This window comes from Hylobates moloch, unplaced genomic scaffold, assembly GCF_009828535.3.
Source record: "Hylobates moloch isolate HMO894 unplaced genomic scaffold, HMol_V3 SCAFFOLD_22, whole genome shotgun sequence".
Classification (NCBI taxonomy): domain Eukaryota; kingdom Metazoa; phylum Chordata; class Mammalia; order Primates; family Hylobatidae; genus Hylobates; species Hylobates moloch.
The window spans coordinates 19,355,877-19,374,258 of record NW_026652297.1 but is presented as its reverse complement, the minus strand read 5'-3'; the positions used below and the strand labels follow the sequence as shown (position 1 = coordinate 19,374,258).

At 37.3% G+C, this 18,382-nt stretch overlaps 1 protein-coding gene across 20 annotated transcripts in view; it reads left to right on the top strand.

The window, feature by feature from the left end:
• NEK11 (NIMA related kinase 11) overlaps window positions 1–18,382 on the top strand; it is a 334,192-nt gene that overhangs the window by 97,168 nt on the left and 218,642 nt on the right. For 19 of the 20 annotated variants that reach the window (XM_058433714.1, XM_058433709.1, XM_058433710.1 and 16 more), the window contains 2 exons: window positions 15,015–15,079; window positions 16,098–16,224. The exons of the other annotated variant lie outside the window; for it this stretch is intronic. In XM_058433714.1, coding sequence (XP_058289697.1) covers window positions 15,015–15,079; window positions 16,098–16,224 — 192 coding nt within the window. The remainder of the gene's footprint in view (window positions 1–15,014; window positions 15,080–16,097; window positions 16,225–18,382) is intronic. 20 annotated transcript variants of the gene reach the window in all.

Below are 18,382 nucleotides of genomic sequence, written 5' to 3'. Positions count from 1 at the left end.
TATTCTCTTTGAAGCAATTGTGAATGGGAGTTCACTCATGATTTGGCTCTCTGTTTGTCTGTTATTGGTGTACAGGAATGCTTGTGATTTTTGCACATTGATTTTGTATCCTGAGATTTTGCTGAAGTTGCTTATCAGTTTAAGGAGATTTTGGGCTGAGACGATGGGATTTTCTAAGTATACGATTATGTCATCTGCAAACAGGGACAATTTTTCTTCCTCTTTTCCTAATTGAATACCCTTTATTTCTTTCTCCTGCCTGATTGCTCTGATCAGAACTTCCAACGCTATGTTGAATAGGAGTGGTGAGGGAGGGCATCCCTGTCTTGCGCCAGTTTTCAAAGGGAATGCTTCCAGTTTTTGCCCATTCAGTATGATGTTGGCTGTGGGTTTGTCCTAAATAGCTCTTATTATTTTGAGATACATCCCATCAATACTTAGTTTATTGAGAGTTTTGGGTATGAAGGGCTGTTGAAGTTTGTCGAAGGCCTTTTCTACATCTATTGAGATAATCATGTGGTTTTTGTTTGTGGTTCTGTTTATATGATGGATTACGTTTATTGATTTGCATATGTTGAACCAGCCTTGCATCCCAAGGATGAAGCCAACTTGATCGTGGTGGATAAGCTTTTTGATTTGCTGCTGGATTCGGTTTGCCAGTATTTTACTGAGGATTTTTCATTGATGTTCATCAGGGATATTGGTCTAAAATTCTCTTTTTTTGTTGTGTGTCTGCAGGCTTTGGTATCAGGATGATGCTGGCCTCATAAAATGAGTTAGGGAGGATTCTCTCTTTTTCTATTGATTGGAATTGTTTCAGAAGGAATGATATCAGCTCATCTTTGTACCTCTGGTAGAATTCGGCTGTGAATCCATCTGGTCCTGGACTTTTTTTGGTTGGTAGACTATTAATTATTGCCTCAATTTCGGAGCCTGTTATTAGTCTATTCAGGGATTCAACTTCTTCCTGGTTTAGTCTTGGGAGGGTTATGTGTCCAGGAATTTATCTATTTGTTCTAGATTTTCTAGTTTATTTGCGTAGAGGTGTTTATAGTATTCTCTGATGGTAGTTTGTATTTCTGTGGGATCGGTGGTGATATCCCCTTTATCATTTTTTATTTGCATCTATTTGATTCTTCTCTCTTTTCTTCTTTATTAGTCTTGCTAGCGGTCTATCAATTTTGTTGATCTTTTCAAAAACCAGCTCCTGGATTCATTGATTTTTTGAAGGGTTTTTTGTGTCTCTATTTCCTTCAGTTCTGCTCTGATCTTAGTTATTTCCTTCCTTCTGCTAGCTTTGAATGTGTTTGCTCTTGCTTCTCTAGTTCTTTTAATTGTGATGTTAGGGTGTCAATTTTAGATCTTTCCTGCTTTCTCTCATGGGCATTTAGTGCTATAAATTTCCCTCTACTCACCGCTTTAAATGTGTCCCAGAGATTCTGGTATGTTGTGTCTTTGTTCTCATTGGTTTTAAAGAACATCTTTATTTCTGCCTTCATTTCGTTACGTACCCAGTGGTCATTCAGGAGCAGGTTGTTCAGTTTCCATGTAGTTGAGCGGTTTTGAGTGAGTTTCTTAATCCTAAGTTCTAGTTTGATTGCACTGTGGTCTGAGAGACAGTTTATTATAATTTCTGTTCTTTTTCATTTGCTGAGGAGTGCTTTACTTCCAACTATGTGGCCAATTTTGGAATAAGTGTGATGTGGTGCTGAGAATGTATATTCTGTTGATTTGGGATGGAGAGTTCTGTAAATGTCTATTAGGTCCACTTGGTGCTGAGCTGAGTTCAAATCCTGGATATCCTTTTTAACTTTCTGTCTCATTGATCTGTCTAATGTTGACAGTGGGATGTTAAAGTCTCCCATTATTATTGTGTGGGAGTCTGAGTCTCTTTGTAGGTCACTAAGGACTTGCTTTATGAATCTGGGTGCTCCTGTATTGGGTGTATATATATTTAGGATAGTTAGATCTTCTTGTTGAATTGATCCCTTTACCATTATGTAATGGCCTTCTTTGTCTCTTTTGATCTTTGTTGGCTTAAAGTCTGTTTTATCAGAGACTAGGATTGCAACCCTTGCTTTTTTGTTCTGTTTTGTTTTCCATTTGTTTGGTAGATCTTCCTCCATCCCTTTATTTTGAGCCTATGTGTGTGTCTGCATGTGAGAGGGGTCTCCTGAATACAGCACACTGATGGGTCTTGACTCTTTATCCAATTTGCCAGTCTGTGCCTTTTAATTGGAGCATTTTGCCCATTTACATTTAAGGTTAATATTGTTATGTGTGAATTTGATCCTGTCATTATGATGTTAGCTGGTTATTTTGCTCGTTAGTTGATGCAGTTTCTTCCTAGCGTAGATGGTCTTTACAATTTGGCATGTTTTTGCAGTGGCTGGTACTGGTTGTTCCTTTCCATGTTTAGTGCTTCCTTCAGGAGCTCTTGTAAGGTAGGCCTGGTGGTGACAAAATCTCTCAGCATTTGCTTGTCTGTAAAGGATTTTATTTCTGCCTCATTTATGAAGCTTAGTTTGGCTGGATATGCAATTCTGGATTGAAAATTCTTTTCTTTAAGTTGTTGAATATTGGCCCCCACTCTCTTCTGGCTTGTAGAGTTTGTGCTGAGAGATCCGCTGTTAGTCTGATGGGCTTCCCTTTGTGGGTTACCCGACCTTTCTCTCTGGCTGCGCTTAACATTTTTTCCTCATTTCAACTTTGGTGAAACTGATAATTATGTGTCTTGGAGTTGCTCTTCTTGAGGAGTATCTTTGTGGCATTCTCTGTATTTCCCGAATTTGAATGTTGGCCTGCCTTGCTAGATTGGGGAGGTTTTCCTGGATAATATCCTGAAGAGTGTTTTCCAAGTTGGTTCTATTCTCCCTGTCGCTTTCAGCTACACTAATCAGACGTAGATTTGGTCTTTTCACATACTCCTATATTTCTTGGAGTCTTTGTTCATTTCTTTTTACTCTTTTTTCTCTAAACTTCTCTTCTCGCTTCATTTCATTCATTTGATCTTCAATTACTGATACCCTTTCTCCCACTTGATCAAGTTGGCTACTGAAGCTTGTGCATGCGTCACATAGTTCTCGTGCCATGGTTTTCAGTTCCATCAGGTCATTTAAGGTCTTCTCTATGCTGTTTATTCTAGTTAGCCATTCATCTAATCTTATTTCAAGGTTTTTGTCTTCTTTGCGATGGGTTTGAACGTCCTCATTTAGCTCGGGGAAGCTTGTTATTATCGATCGTCTGAACCCTTCTTCTCTCAACTCATCAAAGTCATTCTTCGTCCAGCTTTGTTCCGTTGCTGGAGAGGAGCTGAGTTCCTTTGGAGGAGAAGAGGTGCTCTGATTTTTAGAATTTTCAGTTTTTCTGCTCTGTTTTCTCCCCATCTTTGTGGTTTTATCTCCCTTTGGTCTTTGATGATGGTGATGTACAGATGGGTTTTGGTGTGGATGTCCTTTCTGTTTGTTAATTTTCCTTCTAACAGTCAGGACCCTCAGCTGCAGGTCTGTTGGAGTTTGCTGGAGGACCATTGCAGACCCTGTTTGCCTGGGTATCACCAGTGGAGGCTGCAGAACAGCAAACATTGCAGAATGGCAAATGTTGCTGCCTGATCCTTCCTCTGGAAGCTTGGTCTCAGAGGAGCACCCGGCTGTAGGAGGTGTCTGTTGGCCCCTACTGGGATGTGCCTCCCAGTTAGGATACTCGGGGGTCAGGTCCCAGTTAAGGAGGCAGTCTGTCTGTTCTCAGATTTCAAACTCCGTGCTGGGAGAACCACTACTCTCTTCAAAGCTATCAGACAGGGACATTTAAGTCTGCAGAAGTTTCTGCTGCCTTTTGTTCAGCTATGCCCTGCCCTCAGTGGTGGAGTCTACAGAGGCAGGCAGGCCTCCTTGAACTGTGGTGGGCCCCACCCAGTTTGAGCTTCTGGGCCACTTTGTTTACCTACTCAAGCCTCAACAGTGATGGACCCCCTCCCCCAGCCTCGCTGCCCCCTTGCAGTTCAATCTCAGACTGCTGTGCTAGCAGTTAGAGAGGCTCTGTGGGCGTGGGACCCTCCAAGCCAGGCATGGGATATCATCTCCTGGTGTGCCATTTGCTAAGAACATTGGAAAAGCATAGTATTAGGGTGGGAATGTCCCGACTTTCCAGGTACCATCTGTCACAGCTTCCCTTGACTAGGAAAAGGAATTCCACAACCCCTCGCACTTCCCGGGTGAGGTGATGCCCCGCCCTGCTTCAGCTCACGCTCTGTGGGCTGCACCCACTGTCCAGCAAGCCCCGGTGAGATGAACCTACTAACTCAGTTGGAAATGCAGAAATCACCCATCTTCTGCATCGCTCATGCTAGGAGCTGTGGACTGGAGCTCTTCCTATTCAGCCATCTTGGAACCTCCTCCCTGTTGTGTTTTTTCCTGAAAGGTAGTGTTAAGAACTCATTTTTAATGTAGTGAGGCTTCCAGGGAAGAGCCATACTTGGAAATCTGAGTCAGTAAATATGACTGTGGAAGGAGGTGTCCTACCTCAGATTTGAAGATTGAAAAGCAGAGAGAGGTTGTGTTTGGTGTCACTGGAGATTCCTGCTTTCTCCTGGTCCTCACTTCTTGAGGATATCCTGCAGTCACTTTTTCAAGGTAACCTCACCCCTGAGCCAGGTGTAGGCACACTCCTGATGTGCTGGCAGTGGCCAATAGTTTGAGGAAGACCTGACCCTGCTTCTGGCTTACAACATAGAGGACTCATTGTGTTAGCGAGGGGACATGAGACTGATGAAGAAAGGCAGGTGCCTCAGTGCCCAGGACAGGGGCCACAAAGACCAGTAACAGGAGTTGCCTAGGTTGTGCATCACAAAGAAGTCATTGGCTGTGCCAGCACCTTTGGAAAGAAGAGTTTGTGATCTACCCTGAGAACCTGCTAGATGAAGGACAGACCTCCAGGGAGGGTTTCATAAACTATTCATATAAGGGCTTGAGGGGAGGTGAAAGGAATTGTCTATACCTTCTCCACAGTTCTACCTTGGGCTGGAGGCCTGAGAAATACCTGCCCTCTGTACCTCCACAGACTGTTCTTCATCCTAGCATGGGCCCTGGATGCTGGGGAAGAATGACCTGATGGGGGATGGAGATGGGATTTTTAGCATGAATTTGAACCAGAAACTGTCAGCAAATCTTAACCAGATCACTTGGGTATCATGAAACATAGAAATGAGAGGGACTCACCACTTGAACAGATATGGTATGGTGCACATGAGATAATAGATGGAGAACTGTGTTGAGCTTTTTAGAAGAAAGATTTCATATAAACTGTATTGCCTGTTACCTTATTATTTGTTGGATTTCATTTTCATATACTTCAAAGGAATGGATATTAGCCAAACATAGGATAAAATTATGCTGGCTCATTTTGGCTTACTGTAACCACAAAGCCAATACATTATGATTGTTTTTTTCTTTCCTGAGATGGAGTCTTGCTCTGTCGCTCAGGGTGGAGTGCAATGGCACGATCTCGGCTCACTGTAACCTCTGCTTCCCAGGTTCAAGCAATTTTCCTGCCTCAGCCTCCCAAGTAGCTGGGATTACAGGCATACGCCACCATGACCGGCTAATTTTTGTATTTTTAGTAGAGATGGGGTTTCACCATGCTGGCCAGGCTGGTCTCGAACTCCTGACCTTGTGATCTGCCTGCCTCGGCCTCACAAAGTGCTGGGATTACAGGCATGAGCCACCACGCACGGCCAATTATAATTTTTCAATAGTTATTTAGCAAAAAGCTTGATACCTGGTTTGTTGCATAGAATTTATTGTTCCATTACCACAGTGCCAGCTAATTACTTCTCATAACTGCTTTCTAACATATTGTATGCCTTATTCTTAAAGTATCTACTGATGAGTTACTAATTTATACATTTATAGATTCTTCTGCTTGTCTAGTCTAGGTGTCATCAGGTGAGTTACTTTGGAATGTTTTACTTACTCCAGAGTTACAGCACCAAGTCTTCTAGTGGGCTCCTTAGCTCACTATTCCAAATCCTAAACCTGTTGTCTCTTTGACTTCCTAGAATCAATAGCTGTAGAAACCAAGTGATCAACTTAAGACACTCTTAACTGCAAATAACAGAAGCAGATTAAACAGTAGAGAAAATTTATTACCTTTCCTAACATGAAGTCTCCAAAGTGAGTTGTTCTAGAGCTGGTTAACTTGGGTGGCTGAACAGTATTCTCTGGGGTTCTAGTTCTTTCTCTTTATTCCACCATTCTCAGTGTGTTTGGCTTTTGTAGTCAGACTTGTCCTCTTGTGGTTGCCAGGATGGCTGTAACACGACCACGTATCCCGCCTTCACACAACAGTAACCAAACTCCAGAAAAGGTAAAAGGGACATATGGCATGTCACTCCCCCCTTTTTTTGTCTTTTATAAGAGTGGGGAAATATTTCCTACAAGATTCCAGCAGACTTCCCTTATGTCTCATTGATGTTAGAAAAATTTCAAAAAACATGGAAGAGACAAAAGATATTAGTGGATATTTTTCCACTGCCGTGCTGGACTTAACTTTCTATTATCTGGGCTACTTCATAACTCTGTGGAGGCAGAGGCACACTTGATTATTTTTGTCCAGCAGAGATGCAAATAATTTCTGTCCAGTAGAACAGATATCCCTGGTGATGATGGTTTATGGCCTTGTTGGGCATTAACCAGTTTTGTATCTAACTCAGCAATCATATCCCCCTGCCACATTCACCCCCTACACCCCCCACTTCCTTTACCTAACGGGTCTGAGGAGGGCTGAGCCTCCCCAGAGGCTCATGGGGTTCTGGTGTCAAGGGAGAAGAGGAGGAGAATGTTTATTAGGTAGGGATTTCACAGTTCCTGCCACACCAAGAGAACCCCAAGAGTGGGCATAGAGAAAGCCAGATTTCATTTAACACAGTTAGTAAATACTGTTGTTCTCTTTTTAAATCAGTAAGAAGTCAGCAACATACTCATGTACAGCATAGGTCTAGGTATTGTGGGAATGTAGAAAGCAGTAGCAAATATTATTAAATAGCAAAGTTTTTATAGATAAACAGACCTACATGAGAATAGTGATTTATAGAGTCAAAGAGACCTCAGTTTGAACCAACAGGCTATACAACATTGGGCAAGTTATTTGGCCTTTCTAGGCCTTGATTTCCTCACCTCCAGATTGGGAATAATAGTAAAAAAATAGTAGTATAGTGCTTAGGATTATAGCATCTGGGGTTATGCACCTCAAGATGAAGTGGCCTAGTGTTGCATTGTCTAGTTTTACTCTTCTCTTTTCTCTCTAAGAAACATACTTATTCCTCTCTAATCCACTAAAAGGTTAAAGAGGCTAAAGATTATTTGAATTAGGGGAAATTCTCACTATCATATCCAATTCTTCACTTTATATGTTGATTTTATAGGCCTGGTTGAGTTTCTGTGCATTTGTGTCCTATAAAGTAAACTATATGATCTTTATGAGTGACTTTTCTTTAAAATATTCTTAGTCAGAACTTGCTTAGTCAGAATAAAGCTGGATGGTTGAGGCCTGAACACTTTACAAAGGTAACATTATTACACTTGTATTATCATTAATTCTAGTGGTAAAAATTATTTTTATAATTGATATTTCTGGTGTTAATTAATAATAGTAATAATAATTTGGTGGGCTTGTACCTGAGAGTGATCATTTACTGAGAGAGATGGTTCCTTATGACCAGGTGAATGTCTTTATTGGTAATTATTTACAGTTATAAATAATTCTTTAGTAAAGTGACAGTGGTTAGGTTTCCCTTCTGCCGTCTTTTACAGTTGCTGATGTACTTAAAAAAAATCTCTCTGACCTGAGTGTAAGCATTATGAGATACATAGCCTTGTCTTATGAATCTTTGTATCTGTCACATTATGTAGTACAGCACATAACATCTAGTTGGCACTCAATAATTGTTTTTTGGATTAATGAATGAGTCCCACTAGATAGTATTAATCTTTGTACCAAGGATAGTGTTTTAAAAACCAACATGCATTTATTGAGCATCTCCTGTGAGTAAAGAACTGTGTGGAGGAAGAGATGATATTAATAGAAATGTGGCTCAAGCATTTGCTAAGGCTGCCAGAAGCATTGATAGGGCCAGATCTTGAAATCTCTAGCAGGCCACGTATAGAACTGTAGACTCTATTCTGGAAGCAGTGCAGAGCCATTGAGGGACTTAAGTTGGTGTTTAAAGGACAGATTTTCATTTTATAAAGCCACAACCCCATTTCTGACCTAAGGCTCAAGAATACTGCTCCCAGACTGGGTTCTCCTATTTAAGCAGGAGGACAGATACATTGCAGTCAATTTCTCCTTAAAGACTTTGACTCCAATTGTGTCCTTCTTTTCTATTATTTTTATTCAGGATTTCAGTTCTACTTCCTTTATGTACCCCACAAATTGTTAATTAGTGCTACCATTATTATTGCTTTATAAGCCAAAACTAGTTTAGATTTCCCCACTTTTATCAATCTCTTGGTTCACCACTTCTTCTTCCACCCCATGTCTTCCTTCTGTGGTCATTTTTTTCCTCCCTAAAACAAATCCTTAAGTTACGTGAATGATAAACACTCAGTTTCTTTGCTTGTTTGTTTGAAAATGTTTTTATTTTTTCCTCATCCTTTTATAACAGTTTAGCTTCTACTTCAGCTAACTATGTATTATTATTTAGCTATTATTAAGAATGAAATTCCAGATTGACAGATATTTTATCTGACATTTTGAAAATATTATCTCACTGTCTTCTGGATTCTGTTATTGATGTTAAGAAGTCACTTTCCATCTAACAGACATCTTATTAAGGTAATATCTTTTCTTTCAGTTGATTCTCAACATCTTCTCTTTGTCCTTGGTGTTTTCCAATATTACAGTGTTATGTCTACTTGTGTATTTTTGTTTTAAATTCTGCTTGGGATTTGTTTTGCTTCTGAACTTGTGAATTCATGAAAACTTCTAAATTCTGAAAATACCTCGTCATTCTCTCTTTGAATTTTGCTTCTCCCCTATTCTCCTTTTTCAGTGCTTAAAGATGTATGTTAGACCATCACATTCTGTTCTTCATTGCTATGTACTCCGTCTAGGAATCCGTTTATATGTATATTAGAACTTTAAGCCTGTATTTCAGATGTCTCTTATACTCTTTTCTATGCTTTCTTTTTCTTTCTTTCTTTCTTTTTTTTTTTTTTTGAGACAGAGTCTCACTCTTGTTGCCCAGGCTGGAGTGCAGTGGCGCAATCTTGGCTCACTGCAACCTCCGCCTCCCATGTTCAAGCAATTATCCTGCCTCAGCCTCCTGAGTAGCTGGAATTACAAGTGCCTGCCACCACGCCTGGCTAATTTTTGTACTTTTGGCAGAGATAGGGCTTTGTCATGTTGGCCAGGCTGGTCTTGAACTCCTGACCTCAGGTGATCCACCCACCTCGGCCTCCCAAATTGCTGGGATTACAGGCGTGAGCCACTGTGCCTAGCCTTTTCTATGTGTTTAATCTTTTTTTCTTTTTGTGCCTCAGTTGAAATATTTTTCACTAACCATTATTCCAGTTTCTAAATCCTCTCTTTTGCTGTGTCTAATTTGATTTCAGACATATGCACTAAATTCTTAATTTTAGTAAAATTTTGTTTCAGTTTTAGAATTTCCATTTGATTCCTAGAATATATATATATATATATATGCACTCCTTCTAGTGCATATAAAAATATATATATTTTCTATATAGAAAATATATAGAATCTAGCTCTCTATTGAAATTCTCCATTGTGTCAATTATTTTCTTGAGCATATAATCACAGTTATTTTCAAGTCCTTCTCCAATAATTTCAATAGGTGGATCACTTGTGTATTTGTTTCTATATCTCTTTTTTTCTTTTGGTTTTTAATCATTTGGTCTCATCTTTTGGCATGCCTGGTAGTTTTTGAGTGAAACTGAACAATATATGTGAAATATTGAGAGATGTTAGATGATATTATCTTTCTCTGGAAAGGATTTATTTTTTTTTCTCTGCCTGACAGTTATATTTAGGGTGGATCACCTTGATCTAATGAGGAACTGAAATAGTTTAACTGTAGGCTGTAGGCTTTTGGAGGGTTGGTCTATTTTTAGATTGCCTTTATTTCTATGAAGAAGTTTTTCAGAGCTTTCAGCTGAAGGCTTTAGTTTTTTACTAAGATACCTCTTCCTTTGTGGACCCTGAAATCCAAGTTTATTGAATCTACTCAAAGCTCTGATTAAAAATTTAAAATAAACTTTATTTTTTAAAGCAGTTTTAGGTTCACAGCAAAATTGAGTGGAAGGTACAAGAGAGTTCCCTTATACCCCTGCTCCCACACATGCATTGCCTCCCCTGTTATCAGCATTGCTACCAGTCATACATTTGTTATAACAGATGAACCTACATTGACAGATCATTATCATCAAAGTCTATAGTTCACATTAGGGTTCATTCTTAGTGCTATACATTCTTTGGTTTGGGCACATATATGACATGTACCCATCATTTTAGTATCATAAAGTTGTTGCATGGCCCTAACAATTCTCTGTGCTCTCCTTACTCATTCTTGCCTCCCTCTTAAACCCTGGCAACCACTTATGTTTTTGTTGTCTCCATAGTTTAACATTTTCCAGATTGTCATATAGCTGGAATCATATATAGATTTCTCAGACTGACTTCTTTCACTTAGTAATATGCATTTTAGTTTCCTCCATGTCTTTTCATGCCTTAATAGCTTGTATCTTCTTAGCACTAAATAATATTCTATTGTGTGAATGTACCATGGTTTATTTAACCATTCACCTACTGAAGGACACTTTTGTTGCTTTCAAGTTTTGGCAACTATGAATAAAGCTGCTATAAACACCATTGTGCAGGTTTTTGTGTGGACATAGTTTTTAATTCATTTGAATAAATACCAAGGAACATGATTGCTGGATTATGTGGTAAGCATTTGTATCATTTTGTAAGAAACTGCCGAACTGTCTTCCAAAGTGGCTGAACCATTTTGTATTCCCATTAGCAGTGAATGAGAGTTTCTGTTATTCCACATCCTTGCGAGCATTTGGTGTTGCCAGTGTCTGGATTTGGGCCATTCTTTTATGTGTGTAGTGGTACTTCATTGTTGTTTTAATTTGCATTTGTCTGATGACATATGATGACATATGATGTGGAACATCTTTTCAGGTTTATTTGCCTTTTGTATATCATCTTTGGTTAGGTGTCTCTTAAGGTCTTTGGCCCATTTTAAAACCAGATTATTTTCTTATTGTTGAGTTTTAATAGTTCTTTGTATATTTTGGATAACAGTCTTTTTTTTTTTTTTTTTTTGAGACTGAGTCTCGCTCTGTCACGCAGGCTGGAGTGCAGTGTTGCAATCTGGGCTCACTGCAAGCTCCACCTCCCGGGTTCATGCCATTCTCCCGCCTCAGCCTCCCAAGTAGCTGGGACTACAGGTGCCCACCACCATGCCTGGCTAATTTTATTTTTGTAGTTTTAGTAGAGATGGGGTTTCACCATGTTAGCCAGGATGGTCTCGATCTCCTGACCTTGTGATCTGCCCGCCTCAGCCTCCCAAAATGCTGGGATTACAGGCATGAACCACTGTACCCGGCCGACAGTCTTATCAGATATGTCTTTTGCAAATATTTTCTCCCAGTCTATGGCTTATCTTTTTATTCCTTGACAGTGTTTTCTTACAGAGCAGAAATTTTTTATTTTAATAAAGTCTAGCTTCTCAATTCTTTCATGGATTGTGACTTTGGTGTTATATTTAAAAAGTTATCACCAAACTTAAAATCATCTAGATTTTATCACATATTATTTTCTAGCAGTTTCATAGTTTTACATTTTACATTTTTTAGGCCTATGATTCATGTTTGAGTTAATTTTTGCAAAGGCTGTAAGGTCTGTGTCTAGATTCATCTATTGTAAATGAATGCCCAGTTGTTCCAGCACCATTTGTTGAAACGACTGTGTTCCATTCCATTGCCTTTGCTTCTTTGTCAATGATCAGTTGACTGTATTCATGCAGTTTTATTTCTGGGCTCTCTATTCTGTTTTACTGATTTTTTTTTTTCTCTCCAATACTGTACTGTCTTAATTACTGTACTTTATAGAAAGTCTTGACATCAGGTAGTATCAGTCCTCCAACATTGTTGTTCTCCTTCAAAAGACTCAATATTATGGGTCTTTTGCCTTTCCGTACAAATTTTAGAATCTGTTTATCAATGTCTACAAAATAACTTCCTGGGATTTTGATTGGGGTTACATCGCATCTATTGATCAATTTGGAAAGAATCTATATCTTGACAATATTGAGTCTACCTATCCATGAACATGGATTATTTTTCCATTTATTTAGTTCTTCCTTGATTTTTTTTCATTACAGTCGTGTAGCTTTCCTCATATAGATCTTGTACATATTTTATTAGATTTATACCTAAGTGTTTCATTTCGGGAGTACTAATGTAAATATATTTGGATATAAATGTCAAATTCTACTTGTTCATTGCTGGTATATAGGAAAGCAATTGATTTTTGTGTATCAACCTTGTGTTCTGCAACATTGCAGAATTAATTACTTGTTAATTCCAGGAGGTTTCTTTAATTGATTCTTTTGGATTTTCTACTTAGCTGATCATGTCATCTGTGAACAGAGAGAGTTTGTTTTTTCCTTTCCCATTTCCATTCCTTTTACACTTCCTTTTCTTGTTTTACTTAATTAGCTAGGACTTTCAGTATAATGTTGAAAATAAATGATTAGAGGGGACATTTTTCCCTTGTTCCTGATATCAGCAGCAAAACTTCAGGTTTCTCATTGTAAATTGTGATGTTAGCTGTAGGTTTGTTGTAAATATTCCCTATTTCTAGTTTATCAGAGTTATTGTCATGAATGGGTATTGGATTTTGTCAATTGCTTTTTCTGCATCTATTGATTTTTTCATGTGATTTTTCTTCTTTATTCTGTTGATGTGATGGATTACATTAATTGACTTTCAAGCGTTAAAGCAGCCTTGCATACCTAGTATAAATCCCACTTGGTTGTGGTGTATAATTCTCTTGACACAATGTTGTATATATATATGTATGTTTTTTAGACAACATCTCACTCTGTCACCCAGGCTGGAGTGCGGTGGGGTTATCTCAGCTCTCTGCTACCTCTGTCTCCTGGGTTCAAGCGATTCTCCTGCCGCAGCCTCACAAGTAGCTGGGATTACAGGCCCCTGCCACCATGCCCAGCTAACTTTTGTATTTTTAGTAGAGATGGAGTTTCATCATGTTGGCCAGGCTGGTCTCGAACTCCTGACCCCAGGTGATCCACCCACCTCGGCCTCCCAAAGTGCTTGGACCACAGGAATGAGTCACCACGCCTGGCCTACAATGTTGGATTTGATTTGCTAATATTTCATTAAGGATTTTTTCATCTACATTCATCAGAGATAGTGGTTTTTAGTTTTCTTTTCTTGTAATTGTTTGGTTTTAACATTAGGATGATGCTGACATCTTAAAATGAGTTAGGCAGTATTTCCTCTGCTTTTATTGTCTGAAAGAGATTATAGATATTTGGTGTAATTTCTTCCTTAAATATTTGGTAGAATTCGCCAGTGAACCCATCTGGGCCTGGGGTTTTTTATTTGGAAACTTATTAATTATTGATTGAATTTACTTAATGAAGATGGGCCTATTTGATTATCTACTTCTTCTTGTATGATTTTTGGCAGCTTGTGTCTTTGAAGGAATTGGTTCTTTTAATCTAGGTTATCAAATTTGTGGTTATGGATTGTTAATAGTATTGCTTTTTAATGCTTTTAATGTCCACAGAATCTGTAGTGACGCCCTCTCTTTCATTTTTTATTTTAATAGTTTTTGTCTTCTGTCTTTTTATTTTACTTAGGCTGGCTAGAGGCTAGTAGATTTTATTGATCTTTTCAAAGAACCAGCTTTTATTTTTATTGATATTCTCTATTGGTTTCTTGTTTTCAATTTTATTATTTCTGCTGTAATATTTCTCCTTACTTTGGATTTAATTTGCTTTTCTTAGATAACTGATGTATCTTTCTTTTTTTTCTAATATATACATTCAGTGCTATAAATTTCCCTCTAAGCACTGCTTTTGCTATATCACACAAATTTTGATAAAGTGTGTTTTCATTTTCATGTAGTTCAAAATATTTTAAAATTTCTCTTGAGATTTCTTCTTCATTGTTTAGAAGTGTGTGGTTTTATATTCACATATTTTGGGATTTTCCAGTTATCTTTCTGTTATTAATTTCTAGTTTGATTCCATTTTGATGTGAAAGCAGAAATGGTATGATTTCTCTTCTTTCAAATTTGTTAATGTTTTATGGCCTAGAATGACTTTCAGTTTCTTTTTGAATAATTCCCAGGGGTTTTTTTTCATTTTTATGTGAGCTCAACTGTGCATATATGAAGATATTTGTATACTTTATTCAGCATTTTAGTTTTTTTATGTAAAGATTTTCAAGTTTTCTAGTTCTTCATAATTCCATAAAATAAAGGTCTTAACTGACATAATTTACATTACTGACTTATAGTCAGATTTAATAAATGTTACCTATTCTTAAATATCATCAACAACGTTATTATTTTCACAAGTATACAAAACTTGGACATTTGGGTAATAATAGATTACAAACTGATCTATCAATTGAGGATATGGTTTACTGGATATAGTACTATGTAGATTATGCTACAAAAACATAATAAAATATAGCCTATCGAAATAGTTGAAAGCATATCACCCTTCTCCAAACTACATGTTCCCCAACCTTTAAAATCTTTATTTTAAAACTTTTGTTTCCTCAGGGAAACTGGAAAGTGTTGTGGCTTTGTAGCTTTTAAACATTGAAAGATATATCTATGGGAGTATATATTTATGTATAAATCACATGCAGCAATATATATTATTTACATGGGGATTTAAAAACGTTATATTCTGCATGAAGTTGTATATCGTTTTTTGCCTTTTGTAGGAGGATACTTCATCGAGACTTAAAGTCAAAGAATATATTTCTGAAAAATAATCTACTTAAAATTGGTAAGATTTTAAAAAGTATGAATTCCAAAAACACAGAATAGTATATTCTAGATATTATCATATCAAACTGAAGTAAATGGTACATGGAAGTGTTAGAGTAATCATTGGTTTATTTAAATTTCTCAAATTTTTAAGTACATGTGCTGCTGAAACGAACACTAAATTTCTTAGGTTTCTTACCTGATGGGCCCAACAAAACCTAGTTGTTTTGTTTCTGAGTATCTGATATAAATTGAGATACACAAATTTACCACATATTTGATAGATTTTTCAAATATACTTTGAGTTCCCTGTTTCATACCAGGCACTTTACAAGTTATTAGAGTCATTTTACTGGTTTGATTAGTTACTACAGGTTTCTCATTTATATTATTTCATAACAAGCAATAAGTGGTTATAGATAATTAAAATGTTGATATAATTGGCTTTATTAACCTTTAGCTCTTCAGAACTGTACCTCTCATAACAGCTACTGGATCATCTAATCATCATATAGGGTGTTCTTGGGGAAGGAAGGAAGGAAGGAATAAAAGCGTGCAACTAGTTAGGCAAGTATTAAAAAGCTGATAGATTTAAATTTTTATAGTCATGTTCTTAAATAGTCTCAGATCTTTTCTTTAAAATGCTCCGTTATTGTAAACTTAAGAACAAATTCTTCTCCCCTCAGGTGAAATTGTATATCCTCTTATTTAGTTTTTCCAAAATCATTCTGTTTGCCATTATTCAGACTTGAAATAGCTTTTTATATCAAATTGTCTAGTAATTCCAGAAATAAAGAATTTTAGCTTACATAATTCAGTTTCCTGGCTCAAAGTCTTCCTTCTCCTATAAAACTTATGTTTTTGAAGCTATTTACCAGCGTTGTATAATTTAAGATATATTACTTTTCTTTCCTGTTAAAATGCTATGAACCATTGCATAATAAAATGGTCAAATTAGGCACTCATTCAGTTGTTAATTTCCAGGGCTAATTTTTCATTGGCTTAAAGTATTCATAAAAATTAATTATTATTTCAAGGCGATTTTGGAGTTTCTCGACTCCTAATGGGATCCTGTGACCTGGCCACAACTTTAACTGGAACTCCCCATTATATGAGTCCTGAGGCTCTGAAACACCAAGGCTGTGACACAAAGTCGGACATCTGGTGAGTGGGCTGGTGGGCTAGACTCTTCATCTGCTTCCCTAAAAGAATGGTATAGTTTGTCTTTCAGCTCATTTACTTACTGCATACATTCACTTTATCCCTTTGACATGAATATTTCTGTGACCAGAGTAAAAGAAGGTCTTTTGCATTTAGAACTTGATATATTTTGTTAAACTAGTTTCAAAAATTCTCTTTATTCATTGATAATTGGTTGGTTTTGGATTTTTGGTTCCTGAATCACAAGGGAAAGTTCTTAATGTACCATAAGCATTAAATTTTAATACATTTCTGTTAACCTATTAAATAATTTGTAACCCTAAGTACTGTGCTTATTCTATTTTAAGGTTAACTTCAATCTCTGTGGGGAATGTACAGCTTTTCTATTTTTTTTTCTTTTTGTTACTTTTAAGAATTTTACTAAAGATATTGGCTTTAAGGATAAACTGTTTTTTTTTTTTTTTTGAAATGGAGTCTTGCTCTGTCACCCAGGCTGGAGTGCAGTGGCGTGATCTCAGCTCACTGCAACCTCCACCTCTTGGGTTCAAGCGATTCTCCTTCCTCAGCCTCCCTGGTAGCTGGGACTACAGGCTCCCACCACCACACCCGGCTAATTTTTTGTATTTTTAGTAGAGACGGGTTTCACTGTGTTAGCCAGAATGGTCTCGATCTCCTGACCTCATGATCTGCCTGCCTCAGCCTCCCAAAGGGCTGGGATTACAGGTGTGAGCCACTGCGCCTAGACTAGGATAAACTAAATTTTAAAATTTCTGGATTTTCAGTGACAGATGCATCTGAGATGTCTCAGTTTCTCTGAGCTCTTATATTAAAGGAATTTCTCCTTCCTTGTTATGGAACTAGGTGAAATCTCACTGCAGAAGCCATGTGGAAAATTGTATTCAGTATGTTCTAGTGTAAGCAATAGATCCTATTTCTTTTCCTTAGAAGAGGAATCTTATTATATACTTTTCTGCTTGTTAAGGGTTGAAAGAACAATCTAGCTGAGGGCTTGTTAATTAAGTAAATAATTACTGTATGCAAATCAACATAAATAGTTCTGAGCTTTCAAAGACAAGCAGTGTAAAAGATGCGCTCACTTCACTCTTCTAAAGAAGACAAAGTAGAAAATTACATTTTCTCTGGTTAGGGAAAAGTGAATCATAACAGGGGATATTGCTTAGGATTTTCACAAGGGTCATTATCTGTTCCTTGTTCTCGTGCCTACCAAATGGGAGAGAACATTGTCAAGATTAGATCTGGGTATGGCAATTCCTCACGAATCCTGTCCTTTCAATTCAGTCTTGCAATTGTTCATTTCTAAATTATTCGCGAGTTTTTTTCATCATTGGCTTACTTCTGCCCTGGAGGTCTTTTCCAATTCACCTATCATCTTCTCTCTCCTTTTCTTCTAACCCCCTTAACTACCACATCCTAAAGAAAAAGAAAACCCAAACCAAACAAAACCAAACAACACAAAGGTATGTATAGAGGAATAATTAATGAGTTCCTTTAAATTTTGCTTTATTGAACATCTACTATTTGCCCAAGACTGTGTAACATCCCTTAGGTATAAAGCAAAAGTGATAGGATTCCTACCTATCAGGAGAAATCTTGGTTCTTTTGGAGTCCCTTTCTCTAGTTTGAAAAATCAATTTCGAGCTTTGCTTCAGATTGAGTTTCAATTATGTACCTATATATCTCTTTACATTTAATTTTAAAAATACTATGGACATTTTAAAATAGATTCAAATATATATATTTATAGTTTAAGGTTATATGGTATCTCAGGAAGATGTTATGTCATCTGAATTAAGAGTAAATTAATTTACAAAACCTATCATTTAAGTTTTTGGAATTATATGTAACAAACCTGGCTCCTTTTGACAGGCATCTATATCTGCTTTCCAGATCAGATGAATATCTCCTAGAAAACGCAAGCAACAGAACCCACAGAGAGGAAAGGAAAGCATAGAGTATTTGTCTCAGTTATGTCAGTGTTATTTCTTTTTAAAAAATTGCTCCTACTATTACATGGAGAATTATGGGATATCAGACAGTATTGCTGTACTTTAGGATTACAAAACTGTCTGACTCAAGAAAAAAAAAACAGCCAAAACCTCCAAAATATACAAAGCAGAAGGATTTTAATGTGTTTCTCTGA